Source organism: Urtica dioica, chromosome 5 (assembly GCF_054948205.1).
Source record: "Urtica dioica subsp. dioica isolate 48M chromosome 5, U.dioica_male_clone48M_v1_H2, whole genome shotgun sequence".
In the NCBI taxonomy this organism is placed as follows: Eukaryota; Viridiplantae; Streptophyta; class Magnoliopsida; order Rosales; family Urticaceae; genus Urtica; species Urtica dioica.
Genome location: NC_142760.1, coordinates 5,383,625 through 5,409,720, shown reverse-complemented (window position 1 = coordinate 5,409,720; position 26,096 = coordinate 5,383,625). Strand labels below are relative to the sequence as shown.

Below are 26,096 nucleotides of genomic sequence, written 5' to 3'. Positions count from 1 at the left end.
AAAATCCACATTAAACTTCAAAATAACAGCTCATCAAGCACAAAATCTATAATAACACCAACCGTTTTCATTGGTGTCAAGAAAATACACAATAACCATTCAAATAACCAAAAAAAAAAATCAAACAAATGAAACATAATGGTTTAAATACGATGGGTGGGTATTAAAAAAAATCACCTTGAGAGGTTTCTCTATTTTGCACGGCGCCATGACGAAGGCATTCATGGCGAGATCAAACGAGTAAGACGCACCAGGTTCCTCGATTTTCTGGCGTTTCCTAGAAGTCTGCTTCGGCGCGGAAACCTTTCGCTTCTTCGTCGCCACCGTTTTCAGGCTCTTTGTTGGTCACCCAACATTCTCGGCCAACGCATAGGCATCATAATCCACCACGTGTTGACCCCGGAGCAGGGGTGCATGCGTCTCTGGCTTATTTGTGGATGTTTGAGGAAGAGTCTACTTTTTAGGGGTTTGGCTTTGGAGGACATTTGGACGGGTTAGATTTGGTCTTCATCTGTAATCGGCGAAGAAATGAGAGTGAAAAAGAAGAAGAGAAGTTTGATGATTTTTATTTTATTTTTGATCTCTCTGTCTCTCTCTCTCTTGCCGAGTGAAGAGTAAATGTCGGGAAAAGAAAAGAAGAAAGGGTAAGACATAAATGACATGGCGAATGGAGGTAAAGGAAAGAGAGAGAGTGGAAATTAAGTGGGCCGGGTTGAAACGATTTTGTGGGCCAGAGTTTGAATTTTAAATAATTTGTTTTATGTTTAAATTTAATTTTATCTAAGATAAAATGATAATTGCATACATCAATTTACATTCAAAGGTCCTATTCCTACCTTTTAAAAAAATATATCTAAAGAAATCCATTGGTCTCTTTTTACTCCTACTCTTTACAATTTCCCAAAAAATATCTTTCTAAAAGCCAAATTGTGGTAGTGAAAAATATCATTTCTAAAAAGCCCAATATATGCTAGTTTACGTGGGTTATTTTAATTCTTGGATCAAACTCCGCCAACTATGACACATGGTCCACACTGATTTATAAAAAAGGAACAGCCATCACACACGACTTTTCTCCTTTAATACTTCAGCCATTATTATAAATTAAAGACTTAACGTGATATCTTTGAAATCGCCAAAAACAGCATAATACAAGAAGCGGAAGAAAAGGAAAAGGAAGTAAAGGGATCATGGATGATGTTGAAGAGAAAAAAGTTGGCCTCTTATCAAAACAAGCAAGTTGGGGGAGAGAGGAGATCTTAGGAGAAGCAAAGAAACAGCTCAAATTAGCCGGTCCTCTAGTCAGTGTGAGTCTATTGACATACTTAGTGCAAGTGATTTCAGTGATGTTTGTGGGTCATCTTGGAGAGCTTCCTTTGGCCGGAGCTTCCATGGCCACTTCGTTTGCTTCCGTTACCGGTTTCAGTTTGCTCGTAAGTTTATTCATCTTCTCATTATACGAGTTTTAATTAAGTTCATTCGGTTTCATTATTGCATTACGTGGAACAGTTGAAAATTTGTTTGCATCTTGTGTCAAATGGATTATAACTTAGATTTGATCTCTTTCTTCATCGGAAATATGGATGTACAAAACTAGATTGGGTAGGTTGTAAATTTGTATTTGAATTATTAAATACTATTTCAAGATTTTTTATTTATTTATTAGGCACGCTCTCTAATAAATTAAAATAATATATAATATAGAGAGAGTTATTCAATCGTGTGATAGGTCAACGTAACAATTAATGGTATTGTTCTTCTTCCATAATGCGAGAGAAAAACCCTTGAAAAATGTTATATATAAATAAAAGAAAAAGATCAAACAAATGTTATTTTTTTTTTTTTTAACCCACGACCTCCACACAGGAACTGGTGTGGAATTACCACTAGGCTATCTTAGGTACCACAAAAGTAAACAACAAACAAATGTTATTTGAGAGGTGTACTTATCTCCTAGTCACTTTCAACAGAACAAATATGTTCTTAAATTTTTTGTATAAAAACATAAGATGGTTTTCTTATGCTGAAACTTAAATTTGCCGAGTATTCAAGCACAATTCACTATAAATGTTTAATCTTGCTTCGTACTCTTTGAATTATTAAAGTTTCTTGGACTTGTGTAAGTTTTCAAATGTCACGTCATTTGCTGAATCTCATTCATGCATTATTAATACATCGAGAAGAGATTATTCAAAAAAAAAAAAAAAAAACATCGAGAAGAGTGTTCGGAGAAAAGTTGAATTCTCATTCGGCTGAATCAATCAAATGTACAAAGCTCAAAGAAAATAAGGAAAGGAAAAAGAGCGGGGAAAAGTAATTACAAAGGAAATACGCTAGTACATGTGAACTGTGACTAGGATAAAGAGAAAATAAATAGACCAATGGCTGGAAGCCAGGTCATAAGCTCGAAAACACCCTCTCAAGGTGGACATAAAATATCTTTGAGGGACATCTTGCGTATAAGATAGTTGAGGAGCGGAGCTGGAAGAGGCTTCGTGAATACCTTAGTGAGTTTGAGTCCAAATTGGGAGCAACTTTAGAGCACTAGAAGGAATGTAATCGCGAACAAAATGGAAATCGATTTCGATGTGTTTGGTACATTCATGAAAGGCTAGGTGAGACGCGATATCCACAGCAGCTTGATTGTCACAAACAACATCGCCGGAGAAATAGCCGAAAAATCGAAGTCAATGCTGCTAAAGCAACACGAGCTCGCTGGAAGCCTAAGAGCCCAATATTCTGATTCCGCAAAGGAGCATGAAATAGTTTTCTGCTTCTTGGACTTCCAAGCAAAGAGAGACTCGCCAAGAAAAACACAAAGACCGGTGATCGATCGACGAGTTGTGGGACAAGTGGCCCAATCCGCAAACTACGGAGTGGGGTGGAAGAAGAAGCAGGGTAAAAAAGCCTAGACCTAGATGACCTTTAATGAAGCAAAGAAAATGATTGGCAGCTTGTAGATGACAGTCACGCAGAGAGGAAAGAAACTGATTCAAATGATGAACAAAGAAAGTAATTGATGGTCGCGTACTAGTCAAGTAAAGTAGCTTCCCAATCAAACGCTTGTAATGACTAACATCCGTGAGCTCAGTCCCACTGTCAGCATATAAGGTGATAAGTGGGTTCATCGGAGTGGCCACTGGATTTGCATCCAAAAAACTAAAATCATTCAAAAACTGTAAGGCATATTGGCATTTTGAAACAATAATACCAAACTCTGAGCGAGCAGTTTCAATGCCAAGAAAGAATTTGAGAGAACCCAAGTCTTTCAACTTGAGGTGAGAATTATGCAAAGTCTTGATCTGAGTGGTAAGTGCAAAATTTGGCCTGGTCACGATGATCTCATCAACGTACAAAGGCATAGCAACGAACGAAGAGCCAGAACCACAGTGAATATGGAGTAATTAGTCTTGGGTTGAGTGAATCCATGCTGAAGAATTTCTTGAGTAAATTTGATATTCCACTCACGTGAGACCTTCAATCCATAGATCGATTTGTGAAGCTTGCATACCAATTTTCTAGAACCCAATACCCCCTGATGTTTATATCCCAGTGGAAATTCTATGAATACGTCCTTAAAAAGATCACCAATTACAAATACATTATTAATGTCAAGCTGAGAGAGTTACCAATTGTGAGAAGAAGCGAGTGCAATAAGCAATAGCTTAACGGTCACAAGCTTAGCCACTAGGGAAAATATGTCGAGATCATCAATCCCCTCTGGTTGATTATACTCCTTAGCCACTAATCTGGCTTTGTGCCTCTCCAAGCTACCATCGGAATTGAGTTTGTTTTGAAAAACCCATCGACATCCTATGGATTTCTTGTTGGACGACAAAGAAACCACATACCAAGGTCCATTCTCATGCATGGAATTAATCTCCTCATCCATAGCATGTCTCCAATGAGCATGTTTAACAGCTTGGTGAAAAAAATCAGGCTCAGATTCTAGACAGACCGCGAGAGCGAAGGCTCTATAGGAGAACGACAAAGTAGCATTGCTCATGAACTTTGAGAGAGAGTGTGGAGAGGTGATGATAGGTTGTGTAGTGTTGGAGGATGAACAAGTCTTATTTCTTTCCATGATGGAGTAAGTTGTTAGGATTCGACACACAAATCCGACCTAAAACCAGAAAAAATAATTTACAAAGAACGAAATTAGCACACACAGATTTATAATGATTCACTTTCAATGCGAAAGCTACTTCCACTTTGACGTTGCAGATTCTCGATAAAACTCAAATCGAGAGAGAATATGTTTACAACTCTCTTGTGCTCTACAAAGTACATCGACATATATGGTATTTATAGGGAAACATTAGGGCTAACATATAGGTCTGAAATTCCCAAAATACCCTAAACTAATAACCCTTACGATCCGCAAATCATCATCGTAAGGTCTTCAGTCATCACCTCGACGTTGATTAGGCTCTACACCTCTAACAATCTTCCACTTGGAGACTAATATCGTCAAATGTCTCTATCTGTAGTGGCGACTCTGATATTCAAGCAAGGGGTCCAACTAAAGTCAAACACAACTTCAGTTTGTCATATGGCACTGACTTCGTCAAAATGTCAGCTGGATTCTGAGTTCATGCGATATTCTCAAGCACTAGCACTCCATCTTCCTATACCGATATGAAGAAGTGGTATCGCAACTATATATGCTTTGGCTGAGCGTGATACACCGGGTTCTTTGCCAACTGAATGACACTCTGCCTATCACTGTATAGCACATTCCCGTCGTGGTCTTGATCCAGCTCACGTAGAAATGTCTGCAGCCATATCATCTTTTTCGTGACCTCGGTGATGGCCACGTACACCGCCTTGCAGATCGAGAAGGCAATAATCTTCTGCAACCTCGACACCCAGCAGACTGCCGTCCCTCCAGACGTATTCGAACGTGCCCTTCCTGCTGTCAACATCGCTTCCATTGTCTGCATCAACGTAGCCTTGAAGTCCTAGTTTAGACTTCCTGAATATCAATGCTGAACTCGAGTTGGCTCTCAGATATCGAAGGATCCACTTCACAGCCTCCCAATGCTCTATCCCCGGGTTACTCATAAACTTGCTCACAACTCCCACTACACGAGCAATATCCGGCCTCGTACACATTATTGCATACATCAAGTTTCTGATGGCCGAAGCATATGGAATCTTGTCCATGTGTTCCAGCTCGTCCTCCATCACCGGTGATTGCTCATTGGACAGTTTGTAGTGGCTAGCCAGCGGCGTGCTGACTGACCTCGTGTCTTCCATGTTAAAGCGATAAAGTACCTTCTTCACGTACTCCTCATGTGAGAGTTCGATACCTTATTTGGTCCGCTTGATCCTCATCTCGAGGATCTGCTTCGCGGCTCCCAAATCCTTCATCTCAAACTCTTTGGACAGTCTCTTATTCAGCTTGTCCATCTTGTGTACGTCGGAACCTACGATTAGCATATCGTTGACGTAGAGAAGAAGAATCACGTAGGAGTCTTCAAGTCTCTTAAAGTAGCATTAGTGGTCGGTCTCATATATGCCGTACTCAACTCGCTTCATGATGTTGTCGAACTTCTTGTACCACTGTCTTGGGGCTTGTTTCAGCCCGTAGAGACTCTTTTGGAGCTTGCACAAGAGCTTCTATTTGCCCTTCACTTTGAAGACTTCGAGCTGCCTCGTGTATATCTCTTCATCGAGATCGCCGTGAAAAATGGCCGTCTTCACATCCATCTGATGTAGATGCAGATTCTCCTTGGCCACGAGCCCGAGTAAAGTTTTGATCGTCACGAGCTTGACTACGGGAGAGAAGATTTGGTGAAATCGATTCTCTCCTTCTATTGAAAGCCTTTCACCACTAACCTTGCTTTGAATCATTGGCGTCCGTAACTTTTCTCTTTAATCTGGTACACCCACTTGTTGTGCATGGCTTTCTTTCATCTTGGAAGCTTGGCTAGCTCCCAAGTGTCGTTCGTCAGCAACGAATCCATTTCGTCCCTCATGGTGAGCTCCTACTTGATCGAGGCATCGATCTATATTGTCTCTTCGTAACGCTCCGACTCTCCGCTGTCGGTCCGAAGGATGTAGTTCAGAGTGGGAGAGAACATGTGCACCAATTTACTGACTCTGGTCGATCTCCACAGCTCGGTGACTGGAGTCCGCTGATTCACCTCGAGCGGTGTCCACATCAGCCTCGTCTTTACCTTCACAACCACATTCAGCTCGGGCTGATCTTTCCTCGGTCGTCGAAGTGTCTTCATTAAGCTCGGTCGGCGAGAGGTCTTTCAGGTCAATCGTCACATTCTCGCACTCGAGACTCTTGCTCTCCTAACTCCCCTTCTGCTCGTCTTTGTACATCGTCTACCCATTGAAGACAATGTTCTACTCCTTACAATCTTCCTTGCATCGGCATCCCAGAAAAGATAGCCGAGATTCGTGTCACTATAGCCTATGAAATAACACTTCTTAGATTTTGGATCAAGTTTATTTCGAGCATAGTCATCAATATGAATGTACTTTAAACAATCAAACACTTTCAGATAAGAAAGGTTTACCTTTTTCCCATTCCACGCCTCTTCTGGAATTCTGAAACTCAAGGGAACGCTCATGTTGATCAGTTATGGCCAGAACGTCTTGGGCAACCCGGATTGAATCCCCATACTCCAAGCTCGCTCATTCAAGGTTATGTTCATCTTATGCACTACTCCGTTCTATTTGGGAGTCCTTACGATCATCCTCATCATCTTGATCTCATTCTCAGCACAATACTACTTGAAGTCGGGGTCGACATATCCCCTCCGTTGTCTGACTTCAAATACTTCACCTTAGAGCTCTTCTCCAGCTCGACCATTGCCTTCCACTTCTTGAAGGTAGCGAATTCATCATATTTATTCTTCAAGAAATAAACTCATACATTTCTTATGGATTCATCAATGAAGGTCACGAAGTAGCGGGAACCTTCGAGAGAAGCGACGGGAGATGCCCCCCATACGTCTGTGTGCACGAGCTCAAGCTTGTCCACCTTTAGCTCTCTGCTCACTCTTGAAAAACTCACTCGCTTCTGGTTTTCAAGGATGCAGCTCTCACACGTGTAGTGCTCAACAGACTTCGGCTCCGGAATCATGTCGTCGTTTACCAGCATCTTCATCCCATTCTTCCTCATGTCTCTGACCCTGCAGTGCCACAGCTCGATCTTCTTGGTGTTGTCAACGAAAGCTACCATGTCATGGAAACTCGATGTCATGTAGAGTGTGCCCGTCTTCTGACCACGCTACCACCATAACTCTCTTCGACACCTTCCAGGAGCTGCTCTCAAAGGTTGTGGTGTGACCTTCGTTGTCGAGCTGACCCATCGAGATCAGGTTCTTCATCAACTTCAGCACATGTCTGACTTTCGTGATCTTCTAGACTTGCATGTTTCCCATATTCATCTTGACGTCACCGATATCTGCAATGTCTAAAGGCTCGCCATCAGTCAAATAGACTTTCCCATGATTTTTCGCGACGTAGTTCTCCATGATGTCGCTATGAGGAGTGATGTGGAAGGACGCTCCTGAGTCGAGTACCCAAGAGTCGATTGAGCTATTCTCTATTAGCAGTAAAGCATATGCTTAATCTTCAGTGACGGCATGGGCATCGCCTTTCTCCTCCTTTGCTGATGCTTTACTGTACCTCTTGATGTGACCCGTCTTTCCACAGTTCCAAAATTCGACAGGTCATCCGAACTTGGACTAGCTTCTCCCATTTCGTGACTACGATCTGCCTTTGGAATTTTGATTATGGTTTCTGTCGTGGTTCATGCCTCTGTTTTCCACGTTTAAGGCCGAGTTCGTCGCGACCTCTCCAGAATCTATCATACGTACCTCTTCAACTAGGATGCGATCTCATACGTCATTGAAATTCAGCTTCACACTCCCAACCCAATTGATCACTATCGGCATCATGGGTTCCAAGCTATTCGGTAAGGATGTGAGAATAATTAGAGCTCGCACTTCGTCGTCGAAATCGATTTTAACCGATGACAATTGATTGACAATCGTGTTAAATTCGTTCACGTGGGTCGCTATTCCGGTGCCTTCATCCATCTTCAGGTGGAATAACTTCTTCATGAGAAACACCTTGTTGTTCGCCGAAAGTTTCTCGTACATGTCGGACAACACCTTCATCATCCCTCTGTGGTCTTTTCATTCGCAACGTTGTGAGCAACTTCTTCGACAACGTCAGTTGAATGATTCTCGAAACCTGTCTGTCAAGAAGGTTCCATTCTTCCTCGTCCATCTTTTCTGGCTTCGCGCTCAATGGCAGATGAAACTTTCTTCCATACAGGTAATCCTCGATCTACATCATCTAGAATGCATAATCGATACCATTAAATTTACTAATTCCTTGTGCTCCACCTTCTTCGCCTCCCATCGTTTTCTGAATCGCAACTCAACCTAGAGCTTTGATACCAGTTGTTAGGATTCGACACACAAATCCGACCTAAACTCAGAAAACAAAATTTGCAAAGAACAAAATTAGCACACACGTGCCAATCATTTTCATGGTGTTTGTATCCTAAATCACAAGTCGACTATTGGTAAAATGCATAACAAAATTCGAGTGAACTTGAGCTCACTGACAGCAGATTATACTTGAATCCAGACACATAAAGCACATCATGTAGAATAAGTTGTGTATTCACTTTGACATCTCCACAATGGTGAACTGGAATCACTGTGTAATTTGATAAAATGACTAATGATCTCTGCAATAATCTCAAAGAAATGAACATAGACTTGTGAGCACAGATATGGCATAAAGCACATGAGTCCACAATCCATAGCTTGCTATAAAAGGAAAGGTTATCAAGATAATCAGTTGAGCAAAATGCACATGCGCTGTATGAAGTCTGGTTCACTTCCGTGTTTGAAGTTGACATCGTGAAGGTATTGAGGTTACTGGATAACATGTTGATGAGTTGTTGGCATCTGAGCTCATATTTGGTTTTGAAGATATCTGATTGTTTTGACTTCCAGCTTCATTGCTTCCTTAGCAAGATTGCTTTGGCCTCGAACACATGGCTTGTACCCTGGCGGAGAGCCATGAAGCTTGTATCATTTTTTCACTATGTGTCCAAGCACCTTGCAATGAGTGCAGATTGGCCTCTCCTTCTTGTTGACCTTCTTATGTGACTCATCTCTAACCGCCATGGCTAAAGCATTTGAAGAGTCTGATCCTTTGCGCTCCACCCCAATGGAACGTTGTATCTCTTCTTGAGTTACCAAGGAGAAGACCTTGCTGATTCGTGGAATTTGATCCATCAGCAACACTTGACTGCGCGCATTGTTGAAGTTGTCGTTCAATCCCATCAAAAAAGCCATAACATACTCGCTTTGAAGAAATTCAGTCATTTCCTTCATGCCTCCACAAGAGCAATGACGAGCAAACTGGTCGGAAATTGTTCAATTCCTCCCATAGTGACTTGAGACGAGTGAAGTAAATCGCCACAGACTTTTGATCTTAAGCAGTTTTGGCAATTTCTCGTCGGATCTGAAAAATTCTAGGATCGTTGTTTTGTTCGAATTTCTCCCGTAGATCACTCCATATCTCAGCAACATAATCACCAAACAATACGCTAGAAGAGATTTCTTTCACCACTTAATTAAGGATCCACGAAATCGCATTATTGTTGTCGCGTTTCCATGAATTATACAAATGAACATCAGAGATCGGAGGTTTAGGAATTGTACCGTCGACAAGCCTGAACTTATTCTTCACTGAAAGTGCGATCACCATCGATCTGCTCCAGGAGGAGTATGTGTCTCCATCTAGAAGTTGCGACACGAGAATTGTGCCAAGATTGTCTGAATGATGGGAAAAACGAACTCAGATGATCGTCAATCGCCGATTTCGGTGGAGCTACTTCAGAGGTCATCGTCTCCGTCTGATCTTCCATGGCTCTTAACATGATGAAAAGCCTCTGAGATAAAAGGAGAATTCGATGAAGAGCTTCAAGCAAAAGGAAAGGAAAGAACAAATGAGGAATCACTCTGATACCATAATATAGCGAAGAGAGTGTTTGGAGAAAAAGATGAATCCTCATTAGACTGTATCAATCAAATACATAGAGCATATATAGCTCAAAGAAAATGAGGAAGGGAAAAAGTGCGGCAAAAATTAATTACAAAGGAAAATCGCTAGTACATGTGGACTATGACAAGGATAAAGAGAAAATAAATAGACCAATGGCTGGAAGCCAGGTCATAAGCTCTAATAATTATTGCTATATTACCACCAAACATTTTACACGAACAATTTACCCTATAACTTTATTTTTATTGATGAGTCGAATTATTAAAGTTTTGCAATATCACACGAGGGGCTGAATTCCATTCAAAATATTGATGCAATTTAGCACTCAAAACTATTTGTTCTGAATAACATACCCTTAAACTTTCTATACATGCTAAGTACTATTAAAAATATTGATGCTATTTTATAACTCAATTTTTAATTATGATTAATACCCTCGACCTTCTTACACACGATTTTGTTTTTTTTTTTTTAGACGATTCCAATTGCTGAAGTGTTGCAACTTGCAATATCACCTCGTGCACTGAATAATATCCCACGAATAATGCAATTTTTTCCACTCAATTTTTAATTATGATTAATACCCTCGACCATCTTACACACGATTTTGTTTTTTTAGACGATTCCAATTGCTGAAGCGTTGCAACTTGCAATATCACCTCGTGCCCTGAATAATATCCCACGAATAATGCAATTTTTTCCACTCAATTTTTTTTTATTATTATTATAAATAGTCTACTCTTTATAACTTTTTATTGATAAAAACATATCGAGAACTTAACTTTTTATATAAAAAAAGGTAATTTCATTGATTATTCAATATTTTAAAAGTTATAGACACTAAATTGAAATGGCCTTGTAAAAAAAGGGAAAATTTTAAAGATAACTGATTTTAAGTGTAATATTTCAAAACTAATTTTTAAATTAAATTTTAAACAGTAAATAAAGTTAAGTAGAACCCCCAAAAAATAAAAGTAAAATACATTAAAAACATTGTAAACACACAACGTAAAAACAGTTATTTTCGAAGTTAAACTTTTAATACAATATTCTCGTAATAATAAAAAAAAAATTGAAGTTGCGTAAATTTGGTCCCGTTTCAATGCTTCCAAAAAAGAAGTATAAAAACAAGGGAAAATATCACATTTATACCCTGTGTTTTAGTGAAATGTCGAGTTTAACCCTCGGTTTTCAAAAATGTCGAGTCCATACCCTCTGTTTAACTAAAATGACGAAATTATACCCTGAAATGAATAACAGCGTCACAAATCTCCCTTTCATTGATATTAACTCTTATATAAGAAAAACCAAATCAAATCTAAATCAGTGCCCTAACTTCCAAATTCTCAATTTTGAAATAAAAATAGCCTTAAATTGAAATTAAATAATAAAACTCATACCTCCTAAGAAATGACTTCATTCCGTGTTCGAATTGTAACTCTAAATTCTGGATTCTCTGTTCGAATATGCGATTTTGATGACTATCAACTATCGATGTTTACCCATTTGTCTCTTTCTGTGTTCTTCACGATTAAGAGACCGTTGTTTATTTTTTAGTTTTTAAATAAATTACATATATGGCGCGAATGAATAAAGATAATTGATGTTTATATATACATATTATAGTCAACGTCAATGAAAAGTCAATAAAAAGAATATTCGTGACACTGTTGTCTATTTCAGGGTATAATTTCGCCATTTTAGTTAAACATGGGGTATAATTTCGTCATTTTAGTTAAACAGATGGTATGAACTCGACATTTTTGAAAACCGAGGGTTAAACTCGACATTTCAGTAAAACACAGGGTATAAATGTGTTATTTTCCCTAAAAACAATTCCAAAACTAACTTCAATGACGGCATACAAAAACTACCCCTAAATACAAATTTATTTATTAATGAAACAGAAAGGACTATGTAGCGCGTTGGAAACATTTTGTGGGCAATCATACGGAGGTAAGCAATATCACCTTCTTGGCATCCATGCCCAAAGAGCAATGTTGGTCCTTCTATTCGTCAGTGTTCCACTTGCGATCATTTGGGCCAACACAGGCCCAATCTTACTGCTATTGGGCCAAGACCCAGAAATCTCCGCTGAGGCTGGTCGGTACGCTCGGCTCATGATCCCAGGCATCTTCGCATTTTCCATCATCCAATGCGCCACCAAGTTCTTGCAGGCGCAGAACAACGTCGTCCCGATGATGGTGGCCGCGGGAATCACAACATTAATCCACGTGGCGATCTGCTGGGCGTTTGTGTTCGGCTTCGGGCTCGGGAGTCGCGGTGCCGCGCTGGCAAATGTGACGTCTTATTGGATCAATGCGTTGTTGCTTGTGGTTTATATTAAAGCCTCGCCCAATTGTAAGGCCACGTGGACTGGGTTCTCCAAGGAGGCGTTCCGGGGTATACCTGACTTTCTCAAGCTCTCAATTCCTTCGGCAGTTATGTTAACGTAAGTAATTATTACTTTAAGTGATGATTTTAGTAGCACTTTTTTAAAGTAATGTTCTTCCTAATCAAACATAAACTCACGGAAAGTAATAGTATATTAAAGGAGGTCACATCATTTTCTTACATAAAGTAAAATTATTTTAAGATCCAGGAAGTAGAAGTCCCCCAATTATTGATTTTTTGCCCAAAAATTATATATTTACTGTCCCCCTACTTTTAGTTGTTTATTTTAGCACCTTTTAATTTTTTTTTTATGTATCAGTAATTAAATTAGAAACATAGATCAAGATTTAAACTTTTTTTTTTATCATTTCAATTGAGAACTATACTTATTTATTTTAGAGTTATTTAAAAAGCCACTTCAAGTTACTTTTGGATCTCTCTTCTTTTGGGTTTTAAGTTTAATTTTCGGCTCAGTGCATGTACTGAACTGTCCGAACCAATAACATCAGTCATAACTTGTGTTTTTATAGTCAGCTCTAGCTCAAATGTATCATTTTGTCAAGTATAATTATTAAGAGCTCTAACTAAGAAGAATTATTTTCTGTACAAGAGTTAATAATAGACCTAATCAGAGTTCCAACATTTGTTCGGTAATAGTTTGGAAATCTGGTCATTCGAGCTGATGGTCCTCTTGTCCGGTTTTCTTCCAAATCCGAAACTCGAAACATCGGTTATGTCAATCAGGTTAGATTGTACGTATAATTTCCTTTTTATGAAAATGCCGGCAATCCTTGAAATTGAAGCGAGCTATTACTAACGAATTCCCAAATGATTTCAGCCTTAACACTTGCGCAGCAGTATACATGATATCCAGTGGTCTCAGCAGCGTAATTAGGTAAGCCTTGTGTGAGCTGAATTTAATTTATAATGAAATAAATTTGCTTTATTTGTAGGCTTTGTAATCGGTATCCCCTAAATTTGTAGGATATTTGTACTTTAGTTCTTAATTTGTTTTATAATTCACTTGCCTGAACTTTTAACTATGAGTATTTATAGCCCCTCTAATAAAAAAGATGGTTGATATTCTCAACAAAAAATTGCATCTTTCAAGCTAGTAAGTACTTTTAATGTATATTAGTAATACAACTAGCTCTTTTTATATGAGAATTTTACTAGTAATTCTTTTACGGAGATGTTTAATGAAATAATTCTTGATTCATCATTAAAAAAATTATGTAATTTTCATTGAAAACCGAAATTTTTAGCTGGGCTTTGTAGGATAATACTTGGGATTTTATTTTTCGTTTCGCAGTGTTAGAGTTTCGAACGAATTGGGTGCTGGGAGACCACAATCGGCTCGATTGGCGATATGTATTTCGATGACCATGGTTCTCATAGAGAGTTTTTTTGTTGCCACGGCCATGGTCCTCGGACGCAACGTTTGGGGTTACAGTTACAGCAATGAAAGAATCATTGTGAAATACGTGGGACAATTGTTGATTCTTCTTGCCATTCTTCATGTCCTTGATGGAATTCAAGCTGTGCTTTCAGGTGTGGTAAGAGGCTCAGGGCTCCAAAAGATTGGTGCAGTTCTTATTGTGGCAGCTTATTATATTGTGGGCTTACCAATCGCTATAATCCTAGCCTTCGTTTACCATATGGGTGGAAAGGTACACATTTTTTAGGTTTAATATTTATGTATCTCTCTTTCGACTAAATATTATATGGTGGCTTTAAAATTGAATCCAATTTTTAGGGGCTTTGGATGGGAATAATAGCGGCGTTGCTTGTTCAGACACTCCTTCTATCTATCCTAACGATTTACACTGATTGGGAAAAAGAGGTATGGTAATATTTCTATTTTTTTTTTCTGTTTCAACTTTATTAATTATTTGATAATGATGTCGTTATATTATCTGTTTCTTTTTGTAGGTGGAAAAAGCCTCTGAGAGATTACATTAACAGATGTAGTTTTGAATTTTGATCTTGAATATTTTTTCCTATAAGGATATAATTGACATAAAGTCAGTGTAACAACTATCTACTTTTTTAGTAACCTACTTTAGTGATGAAAATATAGAAGAAGAAATAGATTTTCTAAACGTTTTTTTCTGTTGGTTTCAATGATTCCCATGATTCAATCTGCATTCTGCACAAAAAAAAAAATTAATTAAATTAAATTAAAGAATTAATGACATTTTTAGTCCCTCAACTATGTAGCTTTTAACGGCTTGCACCCCAAACAAAAAAAACGGCGAAATCAATCACCTGTGTGAGTTATTACTATGACTTTGGTCCTTCTGTTAATGTGGGCATAAAAAATGCCGGAATTGGACCACGTGTATTTCACGTGTTGGGCATGAAATGGGTAATTATTGTTTTGCCCTTCGTAGTTATCAAATAAAATCCCCAAAACGAGTAAGTTAGGGCTGGAACGAATAAAATCCCCAAATCGAGTAAGTTAGGGCTGAAACGAAGATGGCGATTTGAAGTTTCTTTTGTTCGTTGAGGGCTGAAGACAAAGATAGCCAAGTAGAAGATAGATGGAATCTAGTAACATATCACGAAGAAAATCGCGCACACAAGTGAGCTACGTCGGCGAGTCAACAAGTGTGCGGCAACGAGCTCCGGAATGTCGCTGCGGGCTTAGTGGGGTGGAACGCACGTCATGGACGATAGATAATCCGGGTCGAAGATTTTTTGGATGCCCTGAGTTTAAGGTACGTCTAATTTTTCAAATAAGAAGTTAAATTTTTTTAAAATAATCGGTTAAGAAAATCCTGGTTTTACCAAAACAAGGACATGCCAGGATTAGATTTCATGAGTGGCTGGACGCCCCAATGTGCTCAAGATCTAAGGCGATAATACCTGGACTATTGAAGAGGATTAATGCGTTTGATGGAACGATGTCGGAGTCGATCACTGAAGAAATTCGCGACACCGAACGCAGGGCAATAAACGAGTCAACCGATCTGAAACATATAAAATTGATGCTATGTGTTGTATTAGTTATTGTTTTTGTACTGTTGGTCAGGTAGAAGATGATGTGATTTACAAAGAATGAACAATCATGGTTTGGTGATTGACTGTAGAACCTTGATAGTAGTTGTAGAACCTTGATTGTAGTTTTTGTTGTGTGTTATTGTATTAGGTATTGTTTTTGTACTTTTGGTCAGGTAGAAGATGGTGTTGATTTACAAATTGTTGTAAACTCTTTTTGTGAACCTTGATTGTGAACTAAATGAACAAATTGCAGTGTAGTTTATTGGACTTGTGTGAACTTTGTTTTTGTTGTGAATTTGTGAAAATGATAATGACAATGACATTACAAAATTGGACGTTGACACTTGACACACCAAAAATGAGAATATGATCCAATATTCAGATTGCAATATGGTCCAATGCATACATACAAAATAAACTGTGCAAAACCATGGCTACAGGTGAACTGAGCAAAATATTCTACATATTACTGTGCAAAGTATAGAATACCTAATAGTTACAATGCATTAGCCTTTTGTACAAAAGAACCTTGTCCATAAGCAAAGCATTAAACCAAAAGAGTTACAAAACAAAGACGTCAGACAGGCTTGATCTTAGTCCATTCGATCGTGTCTAAGTGTTTCTGAATAAAACCCGGGGTTGCATCACTTCCTTCCTTGTGCTTTGAGTCCTAAACCTAGGGCTTCTCTGTACAAAACAAAATAAGTATGTTATCTTCTACAATTCTATCTTCTAACTTGTCTATAAATTAAGTGTACCAATTTATACCCTTAATGGCTGCATAGGCTGCGATGGTTGTGTAGGCTGCGATGGTTGTGTAGGCTGTGATGCTCGAGGTGGTTGTGTAGACTGTGATGCTTGAGGTGGTTGTGTAGACTGTGATGCTCGAGGTGGGTGTGTAGACTGTGATGCTCGAGGTGGTTGTGTAGAGTGCGCAGCTCGAGGTGGTTGTGTGTTTTGTAATGCTCGAGATGGCCTTCCATGCCTCTGTTTGACTCAACAAACGTATACCATTTAGAATACATTATATGAGAATGTGTTATACATAATAAACTTAAATGAACCTTACCTGGTTTTCTTGCTCCCGTCTGAAACATGTTTTGATATTGTGCCTGTCTTGACCACACTTAGAGCACTTTGAGATGACATATTTTCTTGTCATTTTTGTTGCTCGCCTAGGAACAATTTCATCATGTTGGAGTCGTCTGAGCTTCTTTGGACGTCCAGGTTTGACTCTGTTTGGTGGAATGGACATAGGTGCCAAACCAGTTCGTGGCCATTGTTCTAACGGGTTAATTGGAATAATCTTGTGAGCATACGTGTTCTGGTAAGCTGGCTTCTTGTACCAATCAGACACATAACTCATAGGGTCGGCCTTATTGAACCAAATGCAACTAATTGCATGAGAACATGGTATGCCTATACATAATTTAAACTTAAACATATTACTTGAAAGCTATATAATGTATTGTACAAACAAACTTTATCAAAGCTAAACAGATTACCTGAAAGATCCCATCTATTGCAAGAGCATGTCTGCCTTGTCAAATTGACTGCGTACTGCGATCCATACATGTTGGAGACTTGGAAACCAGCGTCACCGGCCCACGTAGGTATATTTTGTGCACTTAGCACTTTGTTCACTTCCAGGATCTTGTAAATGCGTGGTCCTATATCAGCTTTCCATTTATCTCCAGCCAGTCTTTGTTTGGTGAATCTCTGAAGGAGATACATCCGTATGCGCTCCAACATGGACAAGGTCGGTTTCTATCTTGCCATTAGCATTGCCCTAGTACCATTGAAGCTTTCGTAGAGATTATTCAGAAGAATCTCAAACTTTGGTCCCGTCCTAAAATTACACCTCGCCCAATGTTGAGGACGTTTTTCAATTAGCCATTTATAAGCGTCTTCGTCTTCAGCCTTGATAAGCTCTAGTTCTGCCTCACACCGAGGTCTTGAGAACACCATAGCCGCGGCCATCATTTTAGTCTTCAAAAATTGGCCTTTAAAAACCTGTTACATTTCAGTGACATTACTTAATCATTCCACTGACATTTTAGAATACATGAGTTTACTTACCTTGGTGAAATTTCCTTGAAGATGGCGTGCGCAATGCCGGTGTTCACCTTGAACTGAACCCTCATCCCAGATATCATTCAAAGCCTCTTGCAAACCCTTTTGTTTATCGGAGATGAAGGTCCAATCGTGTCCGTTGTTGATTTTCAGATCTTCCTTCAAGAACTTGAAAAACCAATTCCAGGATGACTTTCCTTCTGACTCGACCACATCATAGGCAATAGGGAACATAGAGTTGTTAGCATCTATCCCTATTGCCGAAAGTAACTGCCCGGTATGGTGACCTTTGATATGGCAACCATCAACACCAATCACTAGTCGGCAGTGTGCAAACCCTTGTTTGCAAGCCTCAAAACAGATGTATATCCTCTTAAAAACCGGTTTACCTTCGGGGCCTGCTTCTGTTTCTATTTCAACTGTTGAACCCGGGTTCGACCGCTTCAGTTCCGCTGCGTAGTCCCATAGAGCCGCATACTGCTCTTTGTTAGACCCTTCAATAGCCTTAGTAGCAATCCTTTTTGCCCTGTATGCTTTCACGACATTACACTCTAGGACATAGTCCTTTAGTACACGATTCATGAAATCCGGTGCTGACCAAGATTCTTGGTCTTTGAATGACTGCATATAAGTCTTGGCCAGCCATGCCGATGTAGCAAATCTATTGCGATTCACTCTGGGACAAGAGTGGACAGGATTGTACGTCTTGATAATGAATACACCACTGGTTCCCAAAGTAGACGCATAACAAACCCACGAGCATGCTCTATCCTTACACTCAGCCCTTACACGTCTCTTCTCATTTTTCTTAAAGTAGATGTCTTTGCCCTCTCGAATAGCGTATTCTCTTATTGCGTCTTTAAAAGCTTTAGAACTAGGGTAAGATAACCCTAATTTAAAGCTCAAAAGTCTCATATCCGTGTCTGGTCTAAACTCTTGAAACCGGGGAAGCTTTTTCTTTGGGTTTCTCTTGTTCCTATACTTTTCATCTTCAGCTTCAATTTCATCGTCTGTTTCTGTGTCAAAACCTCCAACGTCTTGTTCGATGTCGTAGTCACCATCACTGTCATCTTCAGAATCATCGTTATTGAGAATACGCTTGCCCTTATCACGAAGCCCTGCAAGCGCATCTTCAACACCTGGCATGTCCACGTCGATTTCCTCGTCACTCAACTCGAACCCAAAATCTTCCTTAGTTGGTTGACTTTGGTACACTGCCAATGTATCAGAATCCATGTCTGATATGTTTTGCTCATCATCATGTTGATCGAGCTCAATAGGTTGTTCTTGCTCACTAGGCTGCCGAAGCTATTGTTTCTCACTCGGCTCTTCATGTTGTTCTTGCTCACTCAGCTCTTCATGTTATTCTTGCTCACTCGGCTCTTCATGTTGTTCTTGCTCACTAGGTTTCCCATGCTGCTGCTCATCACTAGGCTCTTCACACTGATGTAGCTCACTCTGCTCTCCATTTCGTTGTTGCTCACTAGGCTCATCACTAGGCTCTTCATGCTGTTGTTGCTGACTATGTTCATCACTAGGCTCTCCATGATGATGTTGCTCACTGCCAACTGGATACTCATCTTGTGCACCATCAACAAGAACGATGCGTTCATTGCTATAATATTCTCTACTTCTCGGACAACCAAGCGGATGATTACAGAAGACATCTACCTCCCACTTTGTCTTCAGAATCTCAGCAATGTCTTCAATCAAATCCTTGTCACTTTCAACAAATGACAGCTTCATCGGGCCAGTACCCGATTTCAAGAAGTAGCTAGCATCACTTGAATATCCCAGTTGCTTGGTCAACAACTTGTTTAAAACCACAATAGACATCTTGTCGACGTCCACAAACTGAAAATGGCTAACAGTACCACCAACGTATTCGACTCTGTCACCATCAAAATCCAAACATCCACCGTGGTGCATATTGATTTTGAAAGAGTTAAGCAACTCCTCTGAAAAATCAAAAAGAATATACACCATAAAAACATATTAAATACAGTCACAACCACCGACCTAAACACATTAATAAACATCGAGACCCCACACATTAATAAACATCGAGACAAAAAAAAAAGACGGGACCACAAAACCCATTAACAAACACTACCCTCGACAAATCCAAAACTCAGTGGTCTCAAGTCCAACCCATTCACTCTTTTATTCTTTCTTTTGTTCGACAAAACCAAAACTCAGTGGTCCCAAGTCCAACCCATTCACTCTTTTATTCTTTCTTTTGTTCGACAAAAACAAAACTCAGTGGTCCCAAGTCCAACCCATTCACTCTTTTATTCTTTCTTTTGTTCGACAAAAACAAAATATTGAAAACTCGCCATATCTCCCAGTTTGCATCGGTGTTTGATTACTTTTGGAAGCAGATTTCTTTTTCGCCACCGATTTCCTCGCTCCCACGGACTGAACTGATCTACGCGGCGCCTTTTTCGCCGGCGATTTTCCCTTCCTTTTCGCCATTATGAAATTAGGGTTTTTTTTCCCTCCATGGCACGGTCGATTTTTTTTCCGTGAATTTAAACTTTGTTTTCCTTTCTATTAGTTTAGAATTTTATCAGAGCATTTCATTCAAGATTACCAAATTACCCATTTCATGCCCAACACGTGAAATACACGTGGTCCATTTCCGGCATTTTTGACGCCCACATTAACAGAAGGACCAAAGTCATAGTAATGACTCACACGGAGGACTGATTTCGTCGTTTTTTTTGTTCGGGGTGCAAGTCATTAAAAGCTACATAATTGAGGGACTAAAAATGTCATTAATTTTAAATTAAATAAGTAACTCATGGACATACAAATTATTAATTCTCATCCTTTTTTTAGTGAGGGATTCCTAATATTTTTTTAGTTCTGTTTTAATATAATTATGTTATGTTCTAACTTTTTTTTTGTATTTTTTAATTTAAGATTAACTAAAATAGCAAAATAACATTTCATTCATTTACTAAAACGAAACACATACACAACATGATAACAAAATGAGTCATAAATATTGTTGTTACGTGAAATTGGTTGTTTTTTTTTTTGGCAACGCTCACTAGGACAAAAATAGTCATCCGGTGCGACGTTTGTCGCACCAAATACGTCAAAAGTGACACCTAATAGTTTATTAGGTGCGACAAAGTCGCACCTAAAAGCCCGTCGCTAAAGGTATTAGGTGCGACAGTTTCAGGTGCGACATATCGCACCGAATGCCCAAGCTATTTTCTTGTCAAATTTATAAAAATTGGCGGGTAAGTTCATATTGGGTGCGACACTGTCGCACCTAATATCCTTCCCGCCATCATATTCGGTGCGACAGTCGCACCGAATATGTTATTTTAATTAAAAAAAATTACAAAATCAGAAATTAGAAAATTAAATCAAAATTCATTTAAAATTAAATAAAAATTAATTAACAAAGTTCTAAATTAGAAATAATATTCTGAAAAGTGAATTGTTAATTAAAAATAAAAATTCATTCTAAAAAAACGAAAAAATTAATTCCTAATTTTTTTCCGATACAACTTATCGATAGTAGAATTCCATCTACCGAATAAGTTTCCAAAACTTCGGGAACCGCTTTCGCGTCCTCGTCCACTGTTGCCTAATGCGCTGCCGCTCGTTCCGCCACTTCCGTAAGGACGGTCTCGCAAGAAATCCATAGAACCAGGCGTAGAACCCGGCGTGGAACCTGGCGTCTACTGATCAGTGCCACCTGGTTGTGGTGCAGGCGGAGGTTGGGGGGTCGTGGGAGGCTGGTTGTGCATCATGGTGAGGAAGGCGATTTGTTGCCGCATCTCCTGCAGCTCGGCTTGTTCGGCATCCATCTGAGCTCGCATCTCGGCAACCAATGGATCGGTCTGAGATGACGAACTTGACGAGCCACTATCTAGCGCTTGGGCAACACCCAGCGATGACCTTGGGATCGAAGGCCCTAAACCGACTTCTCAGTCTCTGCGTACTCCCAAAACGTCGCGCATCGCGTACATCTCTGCATCTTCTTGGGAGATCACGGTGTTTTGCACCTCCGCTTGCCGCAATATATCTATCGTCTTGGCGGTGATTTGATCATTCACAAAAAAACAAAAACTTATCAGGGAGGCAGCGGCGGAGCGGGGAGGGACGGCGGTGGGGAGGGACGACGGAGCGGGGAGGTCTGGCTGAGAGAGAGAGACCGTTGAGAGAGAGAGTGAGAGATAATGTGTGAAAAAAGGAGAAAGCTCGGGTTTAAAACCCCAAAAACTATTAAGTGCGACACTATCGCACCTAATAATCATATTGGGTGCGACAATGTCGCACCCAATATGATAAAAAAAACTCGGAGGGATTCGCCAAATACTTTAAATTTAAAACCCTTTGGGTGCGACATCTATCGCACCTAACGGTATTAGGTGCGACAGATGTCGCACCTAAAGGTATTAGGTGCGACAATTTCTTATTAGGTGCGACACTGTCGCACCGAATAACACTAAACATTAGCGAAATTTTTATTCATCTGGATGAGTATCCGGTGCGACATGTCGCACCGAATATGGTCTTAGGTGCGACATTTAAGTGCGACATGTCGCACCTAATACCCTTCCGCACTAGAAATGTAATTTTGTAGTAGTGGTTGTTGTTCCTCACGATATTGGAAACATCAATTTACAACGTGAGACATCTATTTTACAAGTCAGCACTGTTACGTAGATTTCAGCAGACATGTTTTTTTGTCAAATTTGCTTCAATGAGCATTCTCCAAATGCATTGAAAAACCTTAGCCTCACTATGACATATAACACTTTTGGATGCGACTTTTGTCGCATCCAATCGTCAAAATGGATGCGACATTGGATGTGACAAACGCGGGATGCGACTAATGATCCAATAGTCCGCATCGAATGATCCTGGATGTGACTAGTCGCATCCAAAAGTCCACATTTTTTATGCGACTTTTTGGATGCGACTAGTCGCATCCATTATTGCATAAAAAATTATTGCAGGATATTATATTTTGCGGGATATTAGATTATTAGATGCGACAAGTCGCATCCAATTCCTAGCCCGTCATAACGCGGGAACATTTTGGACGCGTTATGGCGGGAAAAGTATTGGATGCGATTTGTCCATCCAATTGTAACTTTATTTTTTTTAAAAAATTTAATTAATATTTATTAAATAAATATTAATTAAAATAAAAAAATTCGAATTAGAAACTAAATTTCTTATAAAGCGTAATAGAAAATATTGTATATATTCGATAACAATAAAACGTAATAGAAAATATCTTATAAAACGTAATATAAAATATCTTATAAAACATAAAAGTAAATTCGGTAATAATAAATAGACAACTATTTCTTTCGCGCTTGATACCGCTTTTCCATTATGGCTGATCCTCTTCCTTGAACTCGATAGAAATTGGTGCCTGGTCATCAGTCCTTGTAGCTTGTGGCGACGTAGTCTGAGGCTGCGGTGTCGATGGCGACGGCTGACTCGGTCTCATGCTCGGTGTGAGCTCGAAGATCTCTCACTGCATCTGCTCCATCATGGCCTGCTGGGCTTGCAGCATTGACTGCAAGTCGCTAATAGCTGGATCGTGCCGAGTGCGAGAGGACGAACTTGATGACGAGCTCGCGTCCTGAGCAACAGCGAGGAACAAAGCTCACCTAGGGATCATGGGACCTATCCCTATTTCCCAATCTCGATGATGCCCGGGAACTAAACGCATCGCTGCCTGCTCTACGTCATCGATGTCCACCTCTGCGCCTTCTTCCTCCGCTTGCCACTGAATATCCGTCATTTGACTCTGGATTTGTTCCTTTACAAATGTGATAAAAAAAACCAATAAAGATTATCAAATATTAATTAATAAGTAATAAACATGATTAAATTAATAAGACATTAAAATGTACATAGAGGCCTTTCGCAGCTTCCATGTCCAGTTGTTTTTGTTGTCTTTGTGGTAGTGTTGTCACGTCTTTAGTGCGGAGCCTAAGGTCCCATCTTTCCTCATCTGCAAGTATTAACGAAAATATGCGCAACGTTTGAATATATAACTATTAAATATTGCAATTACAATTTTACGAATCAACAACTTACTTGCATCCGACGACGAGCCAAGAAAGATATTGACCCTTGTCGAATCTTTGTCTTCTTCTTCTGATTTTCTTTGTTGCGTTCAAACGCTTTCTGCAAAACGTAAATCGAGTTAATTCAAGCTCATAAATGATAACAGTTTCTTTAAAAATATTACCTCAAACTCTTCTGTATCAAACCTCTCTATCGCCTTCTCCCAATCTGCATGACTCACGCCCTTTGGCGTTTCTTGTTCGGCGAGATCTTTTTGGCCGCAGAATTTGATTCTGAACTTCCTCAATAATTTTGACTCCGCGTTACGAAATATTCGCTTTGCATCGCGAATGATAGCAGCATCAATTCCGGCTCGATAGCAATCTGCTGAGCGTATCTCGCCAGTGTTAGGATCTCAGCACACGAAAGTGAACTCATTATGGAGTCCAGTCAAAATAGCGTAGACAGACTGAGGCGAAACGTCTAGCCAGCTAGAGATGTGCATCGGAATCTTGCCGCGGATATAGACTCCGAGGCGCATGGAGAATACTTCAATCTTCTTATTCTTTCCCTAACAGTATGATAGAACGTCTGCTATACTAGATTGTAGCCAACAACCTTTGCACCTTCGACCCCTTTGACAGCTTTTTCAAAAGTGGCGCTAGTCGTTGGTCCCCGTATAGACTTAGAACCGGTGGATCCTGGTGTATGTGGGGGATCCTCGCCTCCACCTGCTCTAGTGGCCATCGACATCCTATAAGATAAAAACAATATAAGTAAAAAGTTATTTGTTTCATCAAAATAAACAATTAAAAAAAGACATCCTACTCATTCATCGTTATCACTCGATATAATGTTAATATCATCTTCTATATCGACATCGACATCTTCTCCATAAAAAACGACGCGCGCCTCATCTTCATCATCATTGCCTTCTTTATGTCGTCAACATCAGTAACGAGCTCAGTTTCAACTATTTCGTGTCGATGATTCAGAAGCTCGATGTCTGACAATTATATTGTCAATGAAACTAAGGCCGATGTGGTAGCGTCAACTTCAGGAATATTGTCCCAAATTCCTCGATAATTGCATTCCTCAACGATTTCCCATTCGCCACCTTTGACAAGATCTTTTATGTAAAAGACTTGCTTCGCTTGAGTCACGAGTATGTACGACTCGTTCTTAAACCACTCTTTTGCGATATAAGCACTTGTCGTTCCATAAAATCGTATCATCGTGCACTCTTCTCCTCGCATCATACTTGTCACCATACCAAACGCATTTGAATAATATGACACAACAATTATGCCTAAAATTCAGCACGATGGCGTCTTCCATTCGACCGTAGAAAACGTACTCATCCACAGGTACACATACACCGCTGCTTTGAGTGATTCGTTGATTATCACGACGACGAGTGATGAACTTGACGCCATTAACCACACAGCTCGGATACTGATGAGCGATTTGAAAGGACCCGGCAGATAACGCGCAGAGTTCTTCAGAGACGTCAGAGCCACTAGTTTTCATATCATAAATCTGGTTTCAAAACAAAGCATTGATAAATACGTGTAAGATATGCTATCTAAAAATGTGTACGCAGTATTTATCTTCTTCACAAACCAAACTCTGAATTCCTTCCTATGCGCATCGTCGATATCATCAACTCCAGTTTCTCTCATCAGTTCCCAATGCTCATTGTTGCTCAAAATGTTACTCAAACAGCAGTAAAACAATGAGATAACTTAGAGAAACAGATAGACCGATAACTTACAGCAAATATGGATCCACTTCAGTATAGTTGATATAGATGTACCACTCCACCATCTCTTTTTGCTTATCGTCTAATACTTTCGGTTTCATCATCCCATAAGACACACACTTCTCAGATCGAAAAACAGAGAGCTCTCGTACTTGATCTTCAGCAACACCTTTTTGATCTTCGAGATACCTTGCAACGCCGTAAGTGTGATAGAATATGGGTTGTAGAACCTAACATTTGTACTAGTGAGCTCACATACGATGCACATTCATCATATTCTAGTTTTGATTCACATTTTTCTTTAGGTCTTATTTTTCAGAATTAAGTTGACGTTTGTACTTTAGGGTGTTACATCTACTATCTATTAGAAAAGTATCGAACTATTATTAGATACAAATATATCATAATTTATAATAAACATTTAAATTAAAATTACAAATAGTAATGTGTAAACTTCAGCATAAATTTGATAGAAATAAACAAATACAAATAGTTCAACATAAAAAAAAGTATTTTCCTAGCGATATCGCTCGAATGAGGTCACCAAAATAGAATAATCACTCATGGACAGTTTACGACTACAAAAATCTGTAGCGAGAACTTTGAAATTTCATAAAACGTGTAGAGTTGCTCCAATGATAACACCAAAACTACGTAAATGGTGTAATTTTTACAACAAATAAATACTTACACAAAATTTAGTCTAACACTATTCATTTGGTGTAAAAATTACATCAAATACTTAAGTAGTATTATTATA

The 26,096-nt window shown here is 39.4% G+C and overlaps 2 protein-coding genes across 2 annotated transcripts; one reads left to right on the top strand and one right to left on the bottom strand.

Moving 5' to 3' along the window:
- Positions 1–1,087: 1,087 nt before the first annotated feature.
- On the top strand, positions 1,088–14,549 carry LOC149394975 (protein DETOXIFICATION 16-like). The gene is made up of 7 exons (XM_089615066.1): positions 1,088–1,433; positions 11,961–12,505; positions 13,105–13,191; positions 13,286–13,342; positions 13,760–14,117; positions 14,204–14,290; positions 14,380–14,549. Exons 1-7 carry the CDS (start codon positions 1,191–1,193, stop codon positions 14,407–14,409), a joined length of 1,407 nt encoding a protein of 468 aa, XP_089471192.1. The 5' UTR covers positions 1,088–1,190; the 3' UTR covers positions 14,410–14,549.
- A 2,668-nt stretch (positions 14,550–17,217) lies between these two features.
- Positions 17,218–18,759, bottom strand: LOC149394974 (uncharacterized). The gene is made up of 2 exons (XM_089614168.1): positions 17,530–18,759; positions 17,218–17,463 (listed from the first exon to the last, which is right to left on the bottom strand). The coding sequence occupies exons 1-2, from the start codon at positions 18,757–18,759 to the stop codon at positions 17,218–17,220; spliced, it is 1,476 nt and encodes a 491-aa protein (XP_089470294.1).
- Between the last annotated feature and the right edge of the window lie 7,337 nt (positions 18,760–26,096).

Bases quoted from the DNA above. Each gene is read 5' to 3' on its own strand.
- LOC149394975 (XM_089615066.1), top strand. From the start codon at position 1,191: ATGGATGATGTTGAAGAGAAAAAAGTTGGCCTCTTATCAAAACAAGCA. The intron at 13,192-13,285 runs GTTAGATTGTAC...AAATGATTTCAG, and splicing joins ACATCGGTTATGTCAATCAG to CCTTAACACTTGCGCAGCAG. The intron at 14,291-14,379 runs GTATGGTAATAT...TTCTTTTTGTAG, and splicing joins ACACTGATTGGGAAAAAGAG to GTGGAAAAAGCCTCTGAGAG.
- LOC149394974 (XM_089614168.1), bottom strand. From the start codon at position 18,759: ATGGATTCTGATACATTGGCAGTGTACCAAAGTCAACCAACTAAGGAA. The intron at 17,464-17,529 runs GTAAGTAAACTC...GAAATGTAACAG, and splicing joins TTCAAGGAAATTTCACCAAG to GTTTTTAAAGGCCAATTTTT.